The sequence below is a fragment of the Dipodomys ordii genome, unplaced genomic scaffold, assembly GCF_000151885.1.
Source record: "Dipodomys ordii isolate 6190 unplaced genomic scaffold, Dord_2.0 Scaffold146, whole genome shotgun sequence".
NCBI classification, from domain to species: Eukaryota; Metazoa; Chordata; class Mammalia; order Rodentia; family Heteromyidae; genus Dipodomys; species Dipodomys ordii.
Window position 1 is genome coordinate 1,131,909 of NW_012267362.1, and position 19,123 is coordinate 1,151,031.

Consider the following 19,123-nt stretch of genomic DNA (forward strand, 5'->3'; position numbering starts at 1 on the left):
TTAGGCCTCTCATAGTCTAGAGGCTCCTTTTCCTCCTAGCCCCACCCATTTCCCAGGCTAGAGACAGCACTGGTTCACCTCAGTGCCCTACTGGCCCAGGCCAGCTTCCCCTGGACAGCAGGGTTGAGTGGTCAAAGAGCCTCCTTGTCAGAGGCCTCTGGGGCCCTTGGATGGAGCCCAACCAGTCATTTTATTAGGCTGGGCTGGGCCTGAGCGGCGCAAGTGGCCAGGGCTGAGGTTTGGCTGCTTAAGGCCCTCTTCCTATGAAATAGATACACAAGATGAATGTGTTTGGGACAGCAATAGCACAGGAGGTTTTCGTAACAAGATCAAAACTTGGAGAGAGCTCCTTTCCCCGTGTACCTTGGAAAAACGCTCTGAGCTGGGGCTCACCCAGCAGCTGCTGCCCGCCCACCCCTACTGTTGCCACCCACACCCCAAAAGCAACTTTTCCCATGACTCACACGTGGCAGCTTGTGCACTTCTTTTATTATTAAATATATAAGCAGCTTCCTATTTTTTAAATAGATATTTAAATGACCTTATATAAAATAATTCACCACTTCCAAGTATAAAAACGCAGTCTCACAGTTCGTGAGCCAAATGTTCCCTCTGAGCTTTCTCAGAAGAAATAAGGGGTTCCTGTGCAGGTATAGGGGTACCCAGAGGTGGCTCTGGGGCTCCTCCTGCATCTGTGTCACCACATGCCCACAAAGAGCTTCTGCAAACGGGCTGGATTTGCCTTATTGACTTTTAAAATACTGTAGGTTTAAGGTGGAGGGGAATGGAGAAATGCTTTTTTTTTTCTATGCTTTTCCTTTCATTTTAAAAAATATATTTTCTAGCATGGAATATAGAGTCTGTGACTAGAAGGGTGAGCCCTACTAGAAAGTTCTTGCCTGCCTTTCCTTAGGCCATCAGCTCCAAGACAGGGGTGGCTGGGCCTGGAGACCCTTTCTGTCTCTGACAGCATTGAGGGAAGACAGGTTCTCTCAGTGGAGGACTCGGGGTGGCAGGAGTGACACAGCAGCATAAAGGGACTGAAAGGCAAGTGACAGCATTGTCACCCATTGCTCAGGTCTCAGAGTCACAGCCAGGGGCTGGCCTAGGAAGTGGAGGCCCGCCCTTTGAGCAGAGTTGGAAGCGGATGACTGAGATGGTCCTTTTCCAGCCCTGGCTTCTTGGCCAGAGCTGCTGGGGGGGAATGGGGTGAGTGGTGGGGGAGGGTGTCATTGCCTGCCAGGGCAGGACAGGAGAAAGGAGGGCCGGAGAAGATGGGAGTCAGGAGCCACATGGGTGGGACTGGATGATGGGGACCACCTGCTCAGTCCTAGGCTGTGGGCAGCAGGGAAGGGAGACTGGGCTGAGGGACTAGGGTGCAGTCATCTCTCCTAACCTCAGGCACATCCATATTTCTAAGACCCATTGCAGTCAGAGCTCTCCCAGTGGCCTCTCTGCCTCCACCTCCCCTCCTTCTAGTCACTTCCCTCTTGGGAACATGAAAGTGCAAGATGCAGAAACCTGGGTGAAAGACACAGCCTAAAGACCAGCTCTGGCTTGGGGTGGGAGGGTCGTTTTCCACAGTTCCCCCTGAGTCAAAGGCTGGGGCAGGGGAAAGTTAGGGCTCAGGGGCTCCCCTAGTCAACAAGTGAGGCCAGCTCAAGATAGGAAGCCGGGGAGGGGCTGGAAGGGTGGGAGGACATTTGGACGGATGTTCACTCATGGGGGTGGATGGGCGGGCAGGCTGTTCAGCAGGCAGGTTCAGTCTTCACAGTGCAATGGCTTCCTTCATGAGGGAAGCCTCTGGGCCTCCCGGAGAAGCTCTGGCAGGGATTGGAGAGGAGGAGAAGCAGAGGCCAGAGTTGGGTCCTTCCTCTGGGCATCTTGAGCCAGGTTTGGGCAAGTCCTGAGGGCAGGGCTGGCCTCTCCTTCCTGCCTGGCCACCAACAGAGGGCACTTAGGCAAGTGGAGGGTAGACAGACCCCCCCCCCCCAGTAAAAGCTGTCAGCAAACAGTCAGCGGCCTCCTCTTCCCGTCTGTGTATTGAGCTTCACGCCTTTACGGGAAATCAGATGGAGGCTGTCCCGCCCTGCCAATCTGGGGACAGGTCCCTGCCTGTCCCTTCTGGGATTCCTTGGCACCAAATGGGTCCTTTGGATGCAGGGCTCTTCCACTCTGGTCTCCAACCTGCCACAGGCAAGTAGGTCCCCTGGAGACGAGTCAGAGGAAATTGCAGTCTCTGCGGGCCAGGGTCCTGAGTGGGGCTCGCCAGCCTTCCTCAAGCACAGGGAGCCTCCAGGGCCCACAATAAATAGCGGTGGTGTAGGGGTATCCTCCGGCCGTCTCTCATTCAGCTCAGGGTTTAAGGGTCAAGGCAGAAGGAGCTAGCATGGCTGTTCTGGTCCAGTCCTGGCAGGCAAGAGGTCTGGTGGTAGGCAAACCACATTTCCAAGAGGACAACTGGAAAGGTTGGTGATGGATGCTCCCATAACGTCTCCTCCCATGGAGAGATAGTCCTGTGCGTTCAACTGGAAGGGAAAGATGGGAAGCTGGTCAGTGAGTGGGAGTGTGGGGAGGGTCGCTGAGGACGTGGCTAGGGGAGGGGCTCTTCACGGCGTTCCTGTGGGCTGCCAGCTGGCTTTGGGAAGGACTTCCTTCTGTCCCTTCCCTCATCCTCCCAGCCATCCCAGACACCACAGAGGGACAAGGCAGTTTTCCCTGGCAGTAGCCCAAGCCTCTGGACAGACTGGCCTTACCTCCTACCTCCTCCTGGGGAAACCAGGGACCACAGTGGGAGGTAATAGGGCCTGGAGGAGGTCTGAGCCATGATGGAGGAGGGGCCGTTACTCAGGCAGATAGACCCAATAGAGAAATGGGTGGACTCTTGAAGGTCCTTAGACCCCTCGCCCTACACAGGCAAGATTATCTCATTGGCCTTGGTCAATGAACTAAGGGTGACTGTTGCTTTCTCTAGCAAAGAATAATTGTACATTTCCATCTTTACACCCTCACCCAGAAAAGATCCTCATGGATGATATTTAGGTGAAGGCAACTGAAGAGGAAGGGCTTGGCCAGAGGGGTGAAGTCTAGAGGCAGTGTAGGAACAAGGATATTCCCATCCTGCCATTATACATGCTACCCTTGAGCAACCCAGTCTCCTCCTGATGGATCAAGGGATTTGCCTCCTGCATCATCCACGGAAACCAGGGCCCTACCCTATCCCCACCCCACCCCCATCCTTGTCCCCTTGCCCAGCATTCTCAGAACGCTTTGTTCCCAGAACAGAAATCCCCTGGACTCCATCCAACAGCTTGACTTTGGACCTTGTGTGGCGCCTCCCCAACTCCATGTCCATGGCCCTATTGGTCAAGCTTATGATGGGTAAGGAGGGAAGATGGGACCCACAGCCTCTGGCTCCCAGCCCTTTCCCATGCAAGGCTGGTCTGGCCAGGCCCCAGGGTCTGCCAGGGCCCAGAAGGGAAGGAGGACTTAGAGGACATGCTGTAGCCCACTGCCCCCTCTCCCAATTCCCTGGGCTGAGGTTCTGGGGACTAGATTTTCTGAAGCTCTGTGTCTTCCACTCAGTCTCTCTGCCTCTGGGACTTTTTTTTTTAGAGCAGCAATCAGTCTGAACACAGGCATTTAACTCAGAGGATGCTGGTGCCTGGCATGGGAACCACCTTTGGGCTGTACCCCCAGAATCAAATAGTTCCCTTTCCAAGTAAAACCTTGAGTGGAGGAAGAAGCTTGAATAGACCAACAAGTAGGAAGACAGGGAAAAGAGAATTAGGGTGGAAGGTCAAGAGTGTGGAAGAAGGAGGGAGAACTAGTAGCTCCTAGTAGTTGAACACTGAGCCACAAAGTCCTCAGGGACTTCTACCCTCTACTTACTTGTTCTGAGAAGCCTTCAGTCCTCACTGCTAACCCCTTGACCCATCTCAGCCCACCCTACTGCCAAGAAGGATCCCAGGATTCCTGGTATGTTGTTACGACTTGTTCTTTTTCAAAGCGAGTCCCCCTGGTTTTGTGCACTTGCCAGGTCCCCTCTTTCTGGAGGAGGGGGCCAGATCTGTCACCCTACACTTGTGACAGCTTGCTTACATGTGGAAAAGGGTGTGACTAGGAATTTGAATGGGTCGCCCAGCTAATCTGCCAGCCAGCCAGTCATGAATCATTGGGGCAATCTGCCATCTTAGTTAGCCAATCTGCTCACTAATCAACAACTTGTCAGGCAGTTTACCAGCTAGTTGACTAGTTAGTCACCTAACTAGCTGCTCAGTTGGGATTAATTAACTAATTAGTTAGCTAATTTGTAAGCTCCAAGACTAGGCAGTTAGAGACAGCTGGCCAGAGTCAGTTGGTGAGTCAGTCCTGAAGTCAGCCAGTCAACATTTATTGAATTTTTTGGCAAGCATGGAGAAGCCCTCTCTGTTCTAGAACCCAGGATGAAAAAAAAAGCCAAGTGTAAGACAATTCCTGCCCTCAAGGGGCTTACAATCTTCTTAGAAGTGCAGAAAATACATATACACATGAAATGAGATTTTAAAATACATAAAACAACATCCAAATCGATGCGAATTGATATAGTATTAACCAAATACAAAAGAGCAGAGGAGAATGAATTAAAGGGTAACCAGATGGGGTGGACATAGTTGGGAGGGCTTCCTGAGGGGCTGATTGTGATTTAGGGCTGGGGAAGAAGAATCTGGGTGACATTTTTTTTTTATCAATAGTGGGCAAGAACAACAGAAGGTAATCACTGTGGATAAGGGATATATCTGGGAGGGAGGGCTAAAAGGTTGGCATAATTAATAGCGAAAACTCTTTTAGGAGGCTCTGGGCATGGGCAAAAACTAATGAGGTGGTTTAACATAGGTGAGTATAAACTGCACTTTGGTTTAAAAAGTTGTCCATAGGTGTGCTGGGCCAAGGCTCACAAGAAATAGACTAAAGGTTTTAGTAGACCACAAGCTCAACATATAACAACAGTATGATGCAATTGTTATAACTAATGCACTCTTAATCTGCACCAGTAGAGAAGTACTGTCCAGATCAAGGAAAGCAACAGTCCCACTGGACTCTGAGCTTGTCAGACAGCATCAGGAGTACTGTGTCCAGGGCTGGGCGCCACATTTCCAGAGGGACATTGACAAACGTGTGTATCCAGGATGGTGAGGGGTCTGAAAACCACATCATATAAGGAATGTTTGAGGGACTTGGCCACACTGAGTAGAGATTTTTTTATTTTAAAAAGTTATTAGTTTATATTAATTATACAGGGGGAGAGATTTCATTGTTACCTCTCCACATGTTTAATGTTGTATTCCTGATCTATTTCACCCCCTCAACATAGAAAATTGTTAAAGGAGAGATGGTTAATTGACTTTAATTAACTAAGGGCCTCCTGAGAAGAGGAATGAGGAGCAGCGAGGAGGGACACAAGGAAGGCCTTTTCTCCCAGTGTTATTTTGAACATGGTATGGACTGTGGCAGGCCAGGGGACTTCTATAGGATCATGATTCCAACTGTAATTTGGGGGTTTTGTCTTTTCTTTTCTTTTTGATATTGTGGACCAAATCCAGGGTGTTGTACTTTGTAGGCAAGCACTTTACCATTGAGTTGCTTCCCAGCCTGGATTATGACTCTAAAATAGGGAGAAAGCATTGACCTTGGTTGGGGACCAGCCTGGCAAGAGATGGATGCTAAGGGTAGGTACTGAAAGGGTGTGGAAGCAAGCTAAGGATTATGGGTTTGAAGTGGTTGGCCATGCAGAGCTACTGAAAGTTTTCCAGCCACAATGGAAAGCAAGCATGGTGGCTCGTGCCTGCAATGCTAGCTACTGAAATCTAAGGGTCATGGTTCAAAGCCAGCTTGAGCAGGAAAGTCTGTGACACTCTTATCTCCAATTAACTACCAAAAGCCAGATTGGGTGAAAAAGCTAAGGAACAGAACCCAGGCTCTGAGTTCAAGCCCCAGAGCCAAACAACAGCAACAACAAAACTAGAGAAGCAGCAATTTTGTTGAAAGTTGGATGGAAAGAGCGGCGGGATTAGAAAGGCCGAGGTAGCAGTTCCTGACATCAGGTATGTGGATGGGGTTGGGAGGGGGCGGTGACCTGAGGTGATCTGGGAAGGAGGGGCTTGGCTGGACCTGGTAATCAATGGATGAAGAGGAAACAGGACCAAGATGAAGTGAGAGGGATTCAAGTGTGAGGGCCTCAGGAGTTGGCGTGGGTAACAAGGGAGAGTGACTAAAGAAGGGTAGAGTTCTATTTAAGGGGTGAAGAGAAATGAAAATCCGCCTCTTACCTTCGAATTGTGCCTACACTGGCAGTTCCACCTGTCTTCCCTCATCTTGGGTCAGGGGGCTGCAGGGAGAGCACAGCGCTAGTGTAAGACTTCAGCAGTAGCAGGGAACTCAAAAGACCCCCTTAAGGTTTGTCCCCAACCCCACATATGTGCTCCAGCCCTTTCTGATAAAAAAGAAAAACGCAACAACCCAGAATTGTCAGACTTTTAGGAAGAATCACCAAAGCCTAGATATCTAGGTAGAAGAGAGGTCCTTCCTCTTCTGCATATATATGTGTGACTCCACATCACACATCTGTGCTTCCATTTCTTTAGAGCAAATGGAAGAAGCCTCCACTCCTACCCTCAGTCCAGAGGGGAAAATAAATCCCAAACTAGGCCCCAAGACCTCCCAGAGTCCCACCCCAACTGCTCACCTGCCCTCTGGGTGCCCTAAAGGAAAATCCAATGTCTGAGGCTCTCCATGGCTCTGAAACAGGAAAGAGCAAGTTCATTGAGAAGTTGGTGGCTGAGCGGGTGGTGGTAGGATATACTGTTCTTATTCCCAACCAAGCTGCCCCAGACATTAATAACAGAAGGGCAAGAGTTTGTCTTTCTTGAAAGTAAGAGTTATTCAGAGGCCTCTATGCTGACAATGCCCCTTTCCTCTTTTGTCTCTTCTATGGGTCCCATGCCCCAGATCTGTGGAGCTCCCAATACAGTACCACTGCTCTCCTTTTTCTCTCCTCCCAACAGGTTGTCATCCCGTTCTCAGCCCAAGAATCTTCTCTTCTATCCTCATCATTTCCCGTGAGTCTTAGGGTCAAAGCTTCCTGATTTTTGAAGAACCTTCCATCCATGTCTACCTCCCATCCTTGGCACTCAGTCAGCCCCCACTGCCTCCCATCTTCAGCCCCCAGCAGAAACTGTGCCATTCCCCAACTTTCACCCCATCCCTCTCCCTGCCCTGCCCCAGCGGGGATGCCCTCATAGCCTCCTTGAGATCTCCTTACCCTCCGTCTCCGCCTGTAGAACAGGAGGCCGCCGACAGCCAGCAAGACCAGGATTATACTGGGCACCAGAAGGCGGAAGACAAACACGGGGAGCTGGGGGTCAGAGGATCCCGAGTGCTGCCTCTCATGGCCTGCAGCAGTCAAAGGAACGGAGTTAAAACGGGCCTGGAGTCTGTCTGCCCCCTCGCTTGCTTGTCCTCCTTCCAGCTCTGCAGGGCTCCTCCGGTCCCTAGTGCTCCTTTTGCCCTCCAGTTCCCCAAGGGGCAGCACAATGCCCCAAGAGTGGCTTCTGGGAGGCTGTGTCTGGGCAGACAGGGTGGCAGGGTTGTTGGGGGTTTGGGGGCGTAGTGAAGACATCCGGGGAGAGCTTGGCTCCTGTGATCTCTGGTGGTCTCTGGTCAGGGCAGATGAACCATCTGTCTTCTCAAGAGTATGATTGTGGGCCTGGCCAGAGGGTCTTATGGGGTCCACCTTGGGCAAGGGAATGTCTGGTACATCTGCTGGCTGTTGGTCTTCTGTTGATGTGGGGAGCGGAGAAGATGCTGTGAGGAGGAGGCTGGATCTGGCAGGCTCTGCCAAGATGCTGCCCCCTACTGGCCCAGCGGGGGAAAGCTTTGCCTCCTTGGGCACCAAATCTTCATCAGCCTTTCCAGAGGCTTCTTCTAGGACCCAGTTAGTTCCCAATTCAGAGTCAAGAAGGTCCTCTACTCCACGGGTGGGGCCCTCAGCAGGAGGGTGAGGCTGTGGTGAATCCTCTATAGGGATGTTCCCCAGGTTTGGGGTCTCTGGTGATTCAAGGCTTTGGCAGGTGCTCCTGGGTGGTCGCTGCTTGGCAGTTCCTGGGTCCACTGTGCGAAGGGGCTGCTCACTGGGCAGGAGGGAGCTTCCCTCTGTCCCCTCAGAATCAGCCCAGGTCAAATCAGCCACAGGGGCAATGGAGGGGGTGAGAGGCTGTTGAGGGGAGGCAGAGGCCGGGTCACTGCTAGGGGTGGCGTTAGGGTACAGGCAGTTGCAATCAGGCTTGGTCACCACATCTGAAAGAACCACAGAGAGGGGAGAGAGAAAGACGGAGAGGAGATAAGAGTCACCAGCCTCCAGCACAGATCCTCAAGAGGGGTCAAGAGGGATATATGGGTCTGGGGGCGGGGGGGGGAGGGGAGGGAGGGTAATCTTCTCCTAACAGCCCTGGGGCTAAGGAGAGGACAGGACTAGAGCAGATGCTCAAGACACAGTGCAGAGGGTAGAAAGAGCAGTACAGATGCACATACTGGGCTGGGGAGAAGAAGACAGACAGCAGCCTGTATTGAGCTTCCAGAGACCAAGCCAGAGGTCAGGAGGCTGAGCAGCAGACTCCTGGATTAACACAACATCTGAAGCCTTCAAGACATTGGTTTCATGCAGTTAAGGACCCAAGCAGCCATAGCCACAAGTAAGAACAGGTTAGGGATGGGAGATGGTCAACGCTTGAGGCCTTGGGACAGAAGCAACAGACTGGACTTGGCCTTGGACAGGTTGCAGGGCCTCAACCTTGCCTTGGGGAGCAAGGTTGAATGTAGGAGGGCACACGTGGCATAGGATGCAGAGACGAGGACACGCAGGATACAGGTATGTAGCTGAGTCAACAGTGGGAGAGTTTGAAGGATGTTCAGACTTCAAATCCAGCCTTGTCCCTTGAGGGGACCCCCCAAAGCATCCTGGGGACTTCTGGAGCCAGGGTGTCCTGGTGGTCACAGCAGGGCTCCTGGAGCAAGGGCCCTCACTCCCAGATGAGTTTCTGCTCCATGGATGCCCCATGTTATCCAGCCAGTCTGCAAGAGCCGAGGTGGGAAGCCACCATGCCTACATGGCTTTCTGGGAGGGGGAACTCCCTTTTCCACTCCTTAACATCACAGCTGCTAGCATGGACCTTCTGGATGCTTCCACATGCAGAGATATGTAGGTAAACATGCACACACATGTGAGAAGAGACATGTGCCTGGGACTCGGAGGTACATGAAGCCACACAGGTACAGGAAAGGAGTACACATCACACACAAAGACACATATGTAGCATCCAGGCTGTCTGTGGGGGTCTCTCCAGCATTAGGACTCACCCTTCACACACCCTCCCACACCCCAGCCCCTTCCAGTGCATACCTTGGCTAGAGCACTTTGCAAAGCTATTGTTGCAGTTCTTGCTAAAAATATTCCAGTCGTTTTCAAGGAGATTCTTTGTTTCATTAAACACATTCTTGATCTTCTCCAGCAACTGGAGAGGAGTCTCGTGGAAAGTTCGGACACAGGCCTGGGAGGAGAGCAGGAACCTTTTGGTGAGCATGACTGCCTAACCTCCTTTGGCAAACTTCCTTAACTTTTCTCACACTAGATCCCTTCCTCCTTTCTGGTTTACAGAATCAGTCCTGAGTTTATGAGATATGTCACGTCTTCATGGGATTATCCAACATGTATTTAAGTACCAGGCATATGGTAATTAAGATACTACATTAAGCAGGGCATTGGCATCCAACACAGTGTAAGTGCAATGAATCCTACTAGAAAGTTTTGAACAATCTCCAGAGACATAACAAAAGGGAACGGAATGAGAGTTCAAGAACTTCCCCCACAAAACATCAATGGAAAGATGCACAAGAGTTAACCAGAAAGGTGATGAGGTTGGGGAGAACAGAGCAGGTAGGAAGCACAGGCTGTACGAAGGCAGAAAGCATAAAATGCAAAAAGAATGAAAGGAGTGGTTGCAAGATCGGCATCTGGAAGAATATGGCAAATGATACAAGTGGAGAGAGCTCAACAAGGAGCATGGGCATGTTTAATTTTAATTTTAGCAGATAGCAAAGGGAAGACTCTGCCAATGTTTCTGGGGGAGGTGGGAGATGGCATGAGAGAAATTGAGTTTTAGGGCTGGGTATAGATAACTCAGTGGCACATTGCTTGCCTTGCATATGCAAGGTCGTGGGTTCTATCCCTGGCACAGCAAAACAAATAAAGACAGAAGATTGCAGGTTAGCAGAATCATCTCAAGATGGTGTAGAGGATGGAATGGCTTGCCACAGGGGATTTGAGTTCTTTGCCGTCACTTGCTGTGTCATAGAGGGAGGACTCACGATACCCCAGGGCAGAATGCTGAGCTGCTCTGCTGCTCCTACATCCACTCCTGGGATCTTGGTACCTCTCCAGCTGCTTCCTCAAGACTCCAGAGGGCTGCAGATCCTCAGGGCTCTGGTATGGACCTAATTCTCCTTTCACACCAGATTGTGCCAAGCGTGACCACGGCCTCATCTATGTATGGCCTACTTGCTGCTGACTCCCAAATGGCAAACTTCCCCTTCAACGTTTTGAGCTCCACAGAGAGTTTTTTTTTTATGGGTTTTCCCAGGCTACTGCAAAGTCCTTAAGGGCACTGCTCTTTCCTCCAAAACTGTAAACACAAGGCCCATCATAAACACTTGGCTTGATCTCAGATCTACCACTCACTCCATAGTGAAAACAGTCAAGTGAACATTCTTGTCTATCTCTTCATCAGTGAAGAGCAGAGCAGAACAATAACCAGGCCAGCCTCTCCCTGGGGCTGTAGAGACTCCCCCCTTGCCTCACCTTTCGTCACATTTCATAAAGAAAACAAGCACTTTGCAAAGAAAACAAGAATCCTGTCCAAAGCCCAGATACCCAAGCTGCCTCAGTAGAAAGATGTACCTGCCTGCTCAGGAGCGGGGCCCCTTGGTCCCAGGCTTCTGGTTTGAGGATTGGTCTTCCGGTATCCATGGTTCCTCCCTTCTGGTCTACCAATCACCATTCATTGACTGTCTTACGGATGAATGGAAGTCCCTCAATCTCAATCATGGAGTCAGGCACTGGTAGCTCACACCTGTAATCCCAGGTACTCAAGAGTCTGAGATCTGAGGATCAAGGTTTCAAAGCCAATCTGAACAGAAAAGTCCAGTGAGACTCTCATCTCCAATGAACCAGCAAAAAGCCAGAAGTGGAGGTATGGCTCAAGTGGTAGAATGCCAGCTTTGGGCAGAAAAAGCCAAGCAAGAATGCAAGGCCATGAGTTTAAGCCCCAGTACTGGCACACACACAGACAAAATCTCAATCATGGGTGGGGAAGCTTCTTATAATGCAGATCCCAAGCCTCCTTTGGGCTCGGGGAAGCAGACTCTGTAAGGCTGAGACCTTCTATAAGACACTGGGACTTTGTTAAGCAAGTTAAGCAAGTTCCCCAAGTACTTCTCAGGAATCACAATGTTGGGAAGGCACAGATTTAATACCTTTTATTAAAGAGTTCCTCTCTCCAGCTACATCTGTTCTTCTTCCCTCTTTCAAGCCAAGTTCCTTCACAGTGTGGTCTCCATTTCCTCTCTTTCTATTCTCCCTGATCTGCCTCCAACAGCAACCTCCACATTGCCAAATCCCACCAACTGAGGGCTGCTTTTCAGCCCTTATCTTGCTTGACTTCTCAACCCATTTGGTAACTAGTTCTTCTATCCTGAAATGCAGCAATGCAGTCTTCCCTTAGATTCTCACTCTCATGGAATCTTGGGCCTGATTCTCTTTTCCCAGCCAGCTAGGCTGTATAATCTTGTACCTTCCCAAACTATTTCCAAGTCATACCTCTAGTATCTGTGCACCTCTAGTCATACTCAAGATCGGAACCCTCAGCTGTCTGTTCATGTGGCCCAAACTGATCTCAGGTCTCCCCCTCTGCCCACCATAATTCTCACTTGGACAACGTTCAAATACTAGGTACGCAAAACCAAACCATCCTGACTCTTTTCCTTGGCCTCGTCCATTGTCTATCCCCAGCATGCACCAAGTCCTGTCTGCCCAGCCCACTATAGCACACCAGCCCACTCCCCTCCACCTTCTCTGCACTGGTCTGGTCCAAGCAGCCACAATCTCTAGCCTGAGCCTCTTGCTGATCTCCTGGCTTCCATTCCTGCTCCCTCTAGTCAATTCTCCATATAGCAACCACAACAGTCTGAAAGGGAGAGCAGGCCACACACCAATTCATCAGGTCTTCTCTCTCATTTAAGACAAAAATTCCAAGTCTTTGACATACCAAATGTCTGGTTCCCGCCTTTTCTCCTCTTTCCCCTACTCATATTTGGAGTTCCAATTAGTATGTTCTAACTAAGGAAACTGATTCTTCTTCTATACTGCACCCCCCCCCAATTTAAGTCAGTGTTCCCTATTACACTCTGAGCCCTGTGTTCTCAATCTTGGCTCGCTCACTTCCTCTAGGTCTCCCTTCCCCTGGTTTACTCTTCCCCAATGCAGTTATCAACATCCTCATACCCACCCACATATTTTACTTGTTGATTCACACTCCCCCCCCCACCATGTAATCTCCATGATAGTGGGGATTTTTGCCTGTTTTCATTACAGCTGTTTCCTGGTGTTTGGAACCACACTTGGTACACAAGAGGCACAGATAACTATTTGTTGACAACTCTTCCTGGTTTGTAATTATATTCACTTGTACTGTTATTCAACAGCTGCCCACCTAGCCAGACCATAGCTCTGTAAGGGTGGGGACCACAATTCCTTGCTCAGAGGACATCATCAAAGCTCAGCCCTGTACCTCTAATCTAGTAAATCCTTAGTAACTATTTGTCACATGAGTGAATGAATAGGATGGCACTCATTCACTCATTCATTCATTCACAATGACACAAAATAGGCTGAGTAAACATATCCTGCACATGTAGGCAGGGTGGCATGTCCACAGCTACCTCTGTCCTAACTCAGTGCTCCAGTTCCAGGACCCTCCTTACCTTGTCATGATCTTTATAATCCTTAGTAAAACAGCTCTGTAGCTCCACAAAAAGTTCCTGAAGCCCCCGCATGGCAATGGCATTCGGGGTGTTGTCTTTGAAGCGCATGGTGTCCTCCATTATGTCTTGTACCAGGAAAAATGCCTTCTTAATATAGCACACGGGATCTTCCTGGAAAGTCAGAAACTGGAGCTTAATGCCTAGCTAATAGGGTCTGAGAAGCCAGGCTTTGCCCTATATGCTTGCTACCTCAAGGTAGCAAGGGCACAGCCTTCTCTGACCCCTCGGGAAGGGATAAGGAGAATGCTAATGCCTTTCTTTCTTTCTTTCTCTCTCCATCTGGGATCTAACATAACTGGGGATTAGGCTAGTGTGAAAGAATTAAGATTCTGATTGAGGATCTCTTTGGGCTTCTGGAATACCAGGTTTTAATTAGGATGGATGTATATAGAAAGAAAGGGTAGGTATCAGATATTCTCTCCTCTCAGAAAGGGTATCAGTGATATTCTCTCCTCTCATTCTCTCTCTCCCCACCTCCTCTTCCCTCAGCTTGTTTTCCCAAAAGTCTTTTGTCATGTGGACTCTTCAAGTCCTCCAGGATATTGAGGTACTTCATGGCTCAGAGAAGAACCTTAGGTTTTGTCGAACATGGTGGCTACCTGGAAGATGGAACTACTATGGCCCTGTTTCCCTAGCATCTGGTCTAGTAGGTTTCTAGTAAACGTGCCTGACTGAGGGAGTAAATGAATGAAAACACTGAGGTTATTCTTTGACCCATGTGGTACTGTGCCATGTTAACAGAGAAGTGCATGGATCTGGTGGGTGTAAGCTCAGAGACACGGGCAATTTCTGGGTAACAGCATGGCAGTTCTATAAAAAGCACAAAGATGTCCAAGCATGGCATGGAAGTGGGTGTAGCACTTGGAAAGGCATGGCAGGTATCAGGAAAAGCTATGCCACGGCTCAGAAGCAGAAAGGAGGAGGTAAGGCTCTGACAGGTTTTAGGGAGGAAAGTGAAGGCAGTGGGTTGGGTTTTGGAAAGGTCCCCTTAGAGGCAGGACACAAGGTGCCCTGGAATTAGGCAAATCAATTAGAAGGTCCCTAAAGCTTTCCAAGGGAATGACTGGGAATGGAAGGTAGGATGGGGAAGAGGACAGAACATCAAGCTTCTGGGAGGTAGAAGCCACCATACTTGGTGACTATTTGGATAGGAAGATGGACCGGACAGCCTCCCTGGTGGATGGAGGTAACATAATTTCTCAGACTACATGATATGAAGATATATCTTGGTTTGTCTTCAGCCCTAGTTCAAACCAGACTTCTGCTGCTTAACCGCTATGCTCCTTAATCTCTATGTGGATAAGAAGCAGTATTTGTGGTCCTTATCACTGTTAGGTACTATTAGGACTGACTTAAGAAAATGCCTAGCATTCAGTAAACACTTGATATGTGCCGGGCCAGGGGAAGGGAACAGGATGGGACCTGAGTCCTGGAACCATCCCAGGCCTGGATGTTAGCATCCTAGACTTGACCATCCAAAGACCTCACATCCTCATTGTATCCAGGTCCTGCTGCCTTCATGCTCCCATGTGCTCTCCTACTTGGAGGGGACACGTAGGGAGGTACATGGACCTTGCAAATAGTCATCACTTACCAACTGCTCTTGGTCTACAAACTCATATGCAATCTGGCATGAAGTCTCCATCTGACTGTCAATCTGTAAGGAAGAGCAGATCAGTGTTACAGAGTGTATAGTATAGCTCGATGAAGATGGTATCAGTGGGAACTTCCATTTCTGGGTTCACCAGAATCTGACCTTCACCACACCGGGAAAGACAAAGTCAATGCAAAGGAAATCCCTATGCCTGACGCAGACCCAGAAGAGGACTTCCAAAGAGCAAAAATTCTCCTCATTCAACCTCCTGCTCCATGACGTTGTAAGTTTTATATAAGGAAGAATTGTCTATAGAAGAATATCAGCTATCTTAGCTAACTCACTGGAGGGAGTAAGTATCCTATCACAGGAATTCCAGTAGAGACTGGCCAAGCTCTGGAGAGTGATGATCTGGAGGGACCAGGTAGATGCCGTGGTGACCCCTGGCAGAAGTTAGTGTGTTCTAGGCTCCAGACATTGCTGTGGCTCATGGTCTGTCTTAGACTTCTGCAGCAGAGCATGTAGGTAGAGAAGAAGAGGGGCCTAGAGAGGCTGGAAGTCCAGCCCACAGGCCTCCACATTCAGTGCCTTGGATCTAGATTTAGTCAGTGGTGCCCCACCCTGCCAAACTGGCCAGAGGGATAGTAAATTCCCCACTGTGGAGGACAGAAGTCATGACAACAAACTGACCCTGCCTGTCTGGACCATGTTGTTGGCAATTCTGTTGGCCTGATTAGAATGAGACACAGGCTCCTTTGGGGCCCAAATGAGCAGGCTACATCCATCCCAGAGGCAAGAGCCAAGGCAGCTAGGGCTGGAAAGCAGGTACATGTCTCCCCTTCTAAGTCTGGGTGGGGCCTTGGTGCCAGGCTGGCAACATATCTAGGAGTCCAGGAGCTGGACACAACATCTAGATCCAGCAGGCAAACTGGGCTGACTCCCTGGAGGAAGCATTCCCTGAGCAAGTCAGGCCTTAGAAGCCTTTTAGGGTCTACAGTGGGCATTCCTAGGCAATCATTACCCCAGCTCGCTAGAGGTCTAACTCACTACCTTTTAGAGTTGGGGCAATCTGAAGTCCCAACCCTGAGAAGGTGAGTGAGAGAAGGACAGACCTATTTCCTACAACCCTTCTCTTTGATTCTTCCCCCGGGTCCCTGTCTCAGGGAAAGGCAGGGATACATACTTACCAGCTGTTGCAGTAACTCCAGGTGTCCTTCCCTAATTGTGTGGCTACAGTGCACTGACACCTCCTTGGCAATACTCCTGCTCACCAGGAGACAGATCAGCAGCAGTCCAGGGCCCAGCCATGTCTGTGACAGAAAGGGAGTAATTTTTCTCTAGTTTTTATTCTCCCCAACCATGCTTTTGTTCTGCCCAGGATGGAAAACCAAGTCTCATCTCTAGAATGCTATAGTCTCTGCACCACCACTCCACACAAATCAGACTTCCCAGCATCTCCTGTCATCTGTAGCACCAATTTGCTCTAACTTAATGAAAACCTAAGTGCCATCTTCTCCAGGAGCCTTCCCAGATGAACCCAGGCCAGCCCAACTACATAAAGAGCACCTAATAATGACACAGGTGGTATGCCAAGCAGTCTACATTCTAGTGGAACAAGACATTAGCTTCTAAAGGGCAGGATTTGCACCTACCCATCACTCAGTCCCTGCAACATTGACAGGGAGCGAAGCTGTCAATGTTGTGAGCTGTCCTCAAGGGCATGCTCATGTACTTCCTTTCTGACTGCAAGCCAGAGACCTCTCCCTTTCTTTCACACGGTTCCATGTAGGTCTGGCTCTGCCACCACATAAGACGACACCAAACTCAGTTTTACTGGAAACTCATCCCAGGCCAGAGGGGTAGAGCCCTGGGCATGTATGTGTCAAAAAAATTGATTAATTAGAGGCAGTAGTGCCAGCCGTGGGCACTCCCTGGGTGGCACCTGCCTAACAGAATCCCAGCACACTATGCATCTAGCCAGCTAGCTCTTACAATCATAAGAAAACCTTCTGCCCTCGGTCAGCACCCACCTGGCCCCCAGCTGCTCAGCCCCAGAGGGATAGGACTGGCTCCTGACTCCCTGTTTATGCCATTCCTTCCTCCTCCCTCCAGATCACCTTCATCCCTAAGGGCTTCCCTGGAGCATCCTTTCTTCAGCCAGAGGCTAGAGGGGCCCTTGGGCCTTCTTTGTCCAATTTGAAGTGGCCTTTTGGGAGCTCCTAAGCATCCTGGCAGCTGATGCCCACAGATTCAGGGAAATGCTGGCAGAGTGGAGTGAGGGCTGGCACTTTTCTGGCTCTGGGCTTTGCCCCAGTAATCCAGATGATGAGACAAATACTTCAAATAAGGAAAACATTGGAAAAATACAGGGAGGCAATGAAAGAGCCCACAACAACATGCTGATTTTACATCTTAAAGCGCAAAGCCTTCCGAGTTCTCAGTAAAGAAGAGGAGCACGTCTCGTCTCACTACGGGGAAACTGCAGGGACTTGGGCACTAGCCAGGCTTTAGAAGCTGGGAGAAGTTGGTGGCAGAAGAAAGGGCAAGCAGGTTGATGTTCCCTGCAAGCACAAGGTACCTTCCAGCCAAGAGCCTCAGAGAATCCTGGCATGACCGAGGGGAAGGGGAGGGGGGTCGACAGGGGTAACTGGAACATAGTATTGGGGTGAGAGGTACTTTGGGCTCTAATGGACAATTGTTGCCCAATGTCCTAAGGAAGCTCAGGCTCAGGACTGATTAAAGAGAATGTGGAGAAGGTGATTTCCCCCATCCTGGCAATTACTGAGCCTCTAGAGTGAATGGCATACAGGAAAAGCCCCTGGGGACAGGCATGTTGTGGAAGACCTCACGCAGGGCACTTCAAGACATGGATGTTTTGAGGACAGCTAAGTAACATCAGTGCGTCATCCCCATGGGTACCTGGCTTTAGGCCATATTTCAGGCATCTCTGGTAGAATGCTGACTTTGAAGAGGGCTAAAGGGGGTCACCTCTGCATTTGGGAGTTCTAGTGCTCCCACTGCAGAGAAGTATCCAGACAGACACCCAAGGGTTAATGCTCTAGCTTGCATCTGGCTGGGCAGGCTCTTCCCGCTTCCTTCTTCCCACCCACCCTCAGCCTCTGCCTATGGAAGCAGCCGGGGGAAGGAATCTCTGCTGCAGGCTCAGAGAGATGCAGGGCATCTGAGCCTGCCTTCAGTGGCCACCATCCTGCTACATCTTCCCTGTGACAAAGTTTGTGGGGGGACCTGGTATGACTGGACCCTCAGATTGCTTGTCTAACCCTGTCCCCCGTTCCTCCTGCTCTCATCTCCAACCTCGCTGCGCTTATTGCCATGGCCTAGCCCTCTCCTTTCCCTTCCCTAGTCTGAGTCCATCCTCGCTGCTGCTCGGTTGGGGTTTCTGCTGTGCATCTAATTCTCTCTCGACCTGGCCTATTGCTAACCTCAGCTTTTATCCACCAAATGCTTTCCAACTCTTTTCCTCCTTTGGTTTACTCCTTTCATTCTCCCCCAGAACTCTCGAGAAACAAACCTATTACACTACCATTTGCGTTCATTAAAAGTGCCACATTGTACTTTCTAGAAGCTACACAGCTACTGACGTCCGAGAAGCACTTTTGAGCAGCCTGTTCAGGATTGCTAAACCCAAACCCTCCTCCTCCCACCTTTCTCAATCAATGTGGAGTCCAGAATAGCTCTGATCCCCAATATTCCAGTAGATGATGGGGGGGAAGGCTAGCCGCAGGTAGCCCCCAGATGGGTGCCCTCCAAACAACCATCCAAGTCCTCAATGCTCCGGCCTGTGAGTTGCAACAAGTAGCTGCATGTTGATCTCTTTTCTCTGGCCAGCAGATTGCTCAGCACAAACCCTGGCATTCTAAAGTTGGAAGACCCTTAAAGGAAACCCTCCCTCCACTGTCCACTCTCCAGTGGGGCTTAGAAACACGTGTGCGTGACGGGAGGAAGATGCACACTGTAGAGGCAGCCACACGGGCAGCGCATGCTTCTGCCTGGCAACAAGCAGAGTGTCCTAGCCGATGATCGGAGGCATCCACCCGTGGCTGCAAGCCACTCTCTCCTGCCCGTGGGGGGCTCAGTGTTTCCCTCGGTGCAATGGGGAGAGTAGCCTTGGCTTTCTCCCCAAGAAAGCGCTGCAGCCCCTGAAACGGCTGCAGGGCTGCCACCGTCCTCAATCCAAGAGCCAGGGTCCTCCGGGGAAGCACAGAGGCTGGAGCCCCGTGGCCGCGGGGAAACGCACGGGCAGCGGGCGCGCCGGGGATGTGGGCTCCGAGGGGCCCGACTCGCCGATCCCCTCTTCCCAGCCTGGCCCGGGCCCCCCCAACCCCACCCCCGCCCCGCGTCTCCGCCACCACTTACCGTGGGAGGGCAGCGCCCGGC

The 19,123-nt window shown here is 50.5% G+C and overlaps 1 protein-coding gene across 1 annotated transcript; it reads right to left on the bottom strand.

Annotated features, from left to right (window-relative positions):
* Positions 1-483: 483 nt before the first annotated feature.
* Positions 484-19,117, bottom strand: Csf1 (colony stimulating factor 1 (macrophage); the record flags this gene model as incomplete). The annotated part of the gene is made up of 9 exons (XM_013031920.1): positions 484-2,528; positions 6,309-6,367; positions 6,725-6,777; positions 7,301-8,334; positions 9,437-9,584; positions 13,072-13,242; positions 14,726-14,788; positions 15,913-16,035; positions 19,103-19,117. Coding segments are annotated over 8 exons (1,653 nt in total), but the record flags the coding sequence as incomplete, so codon positions are not given.
* Between the last annotated feature and the right edge of the window lie 6 nt (positions 19,118-19,123).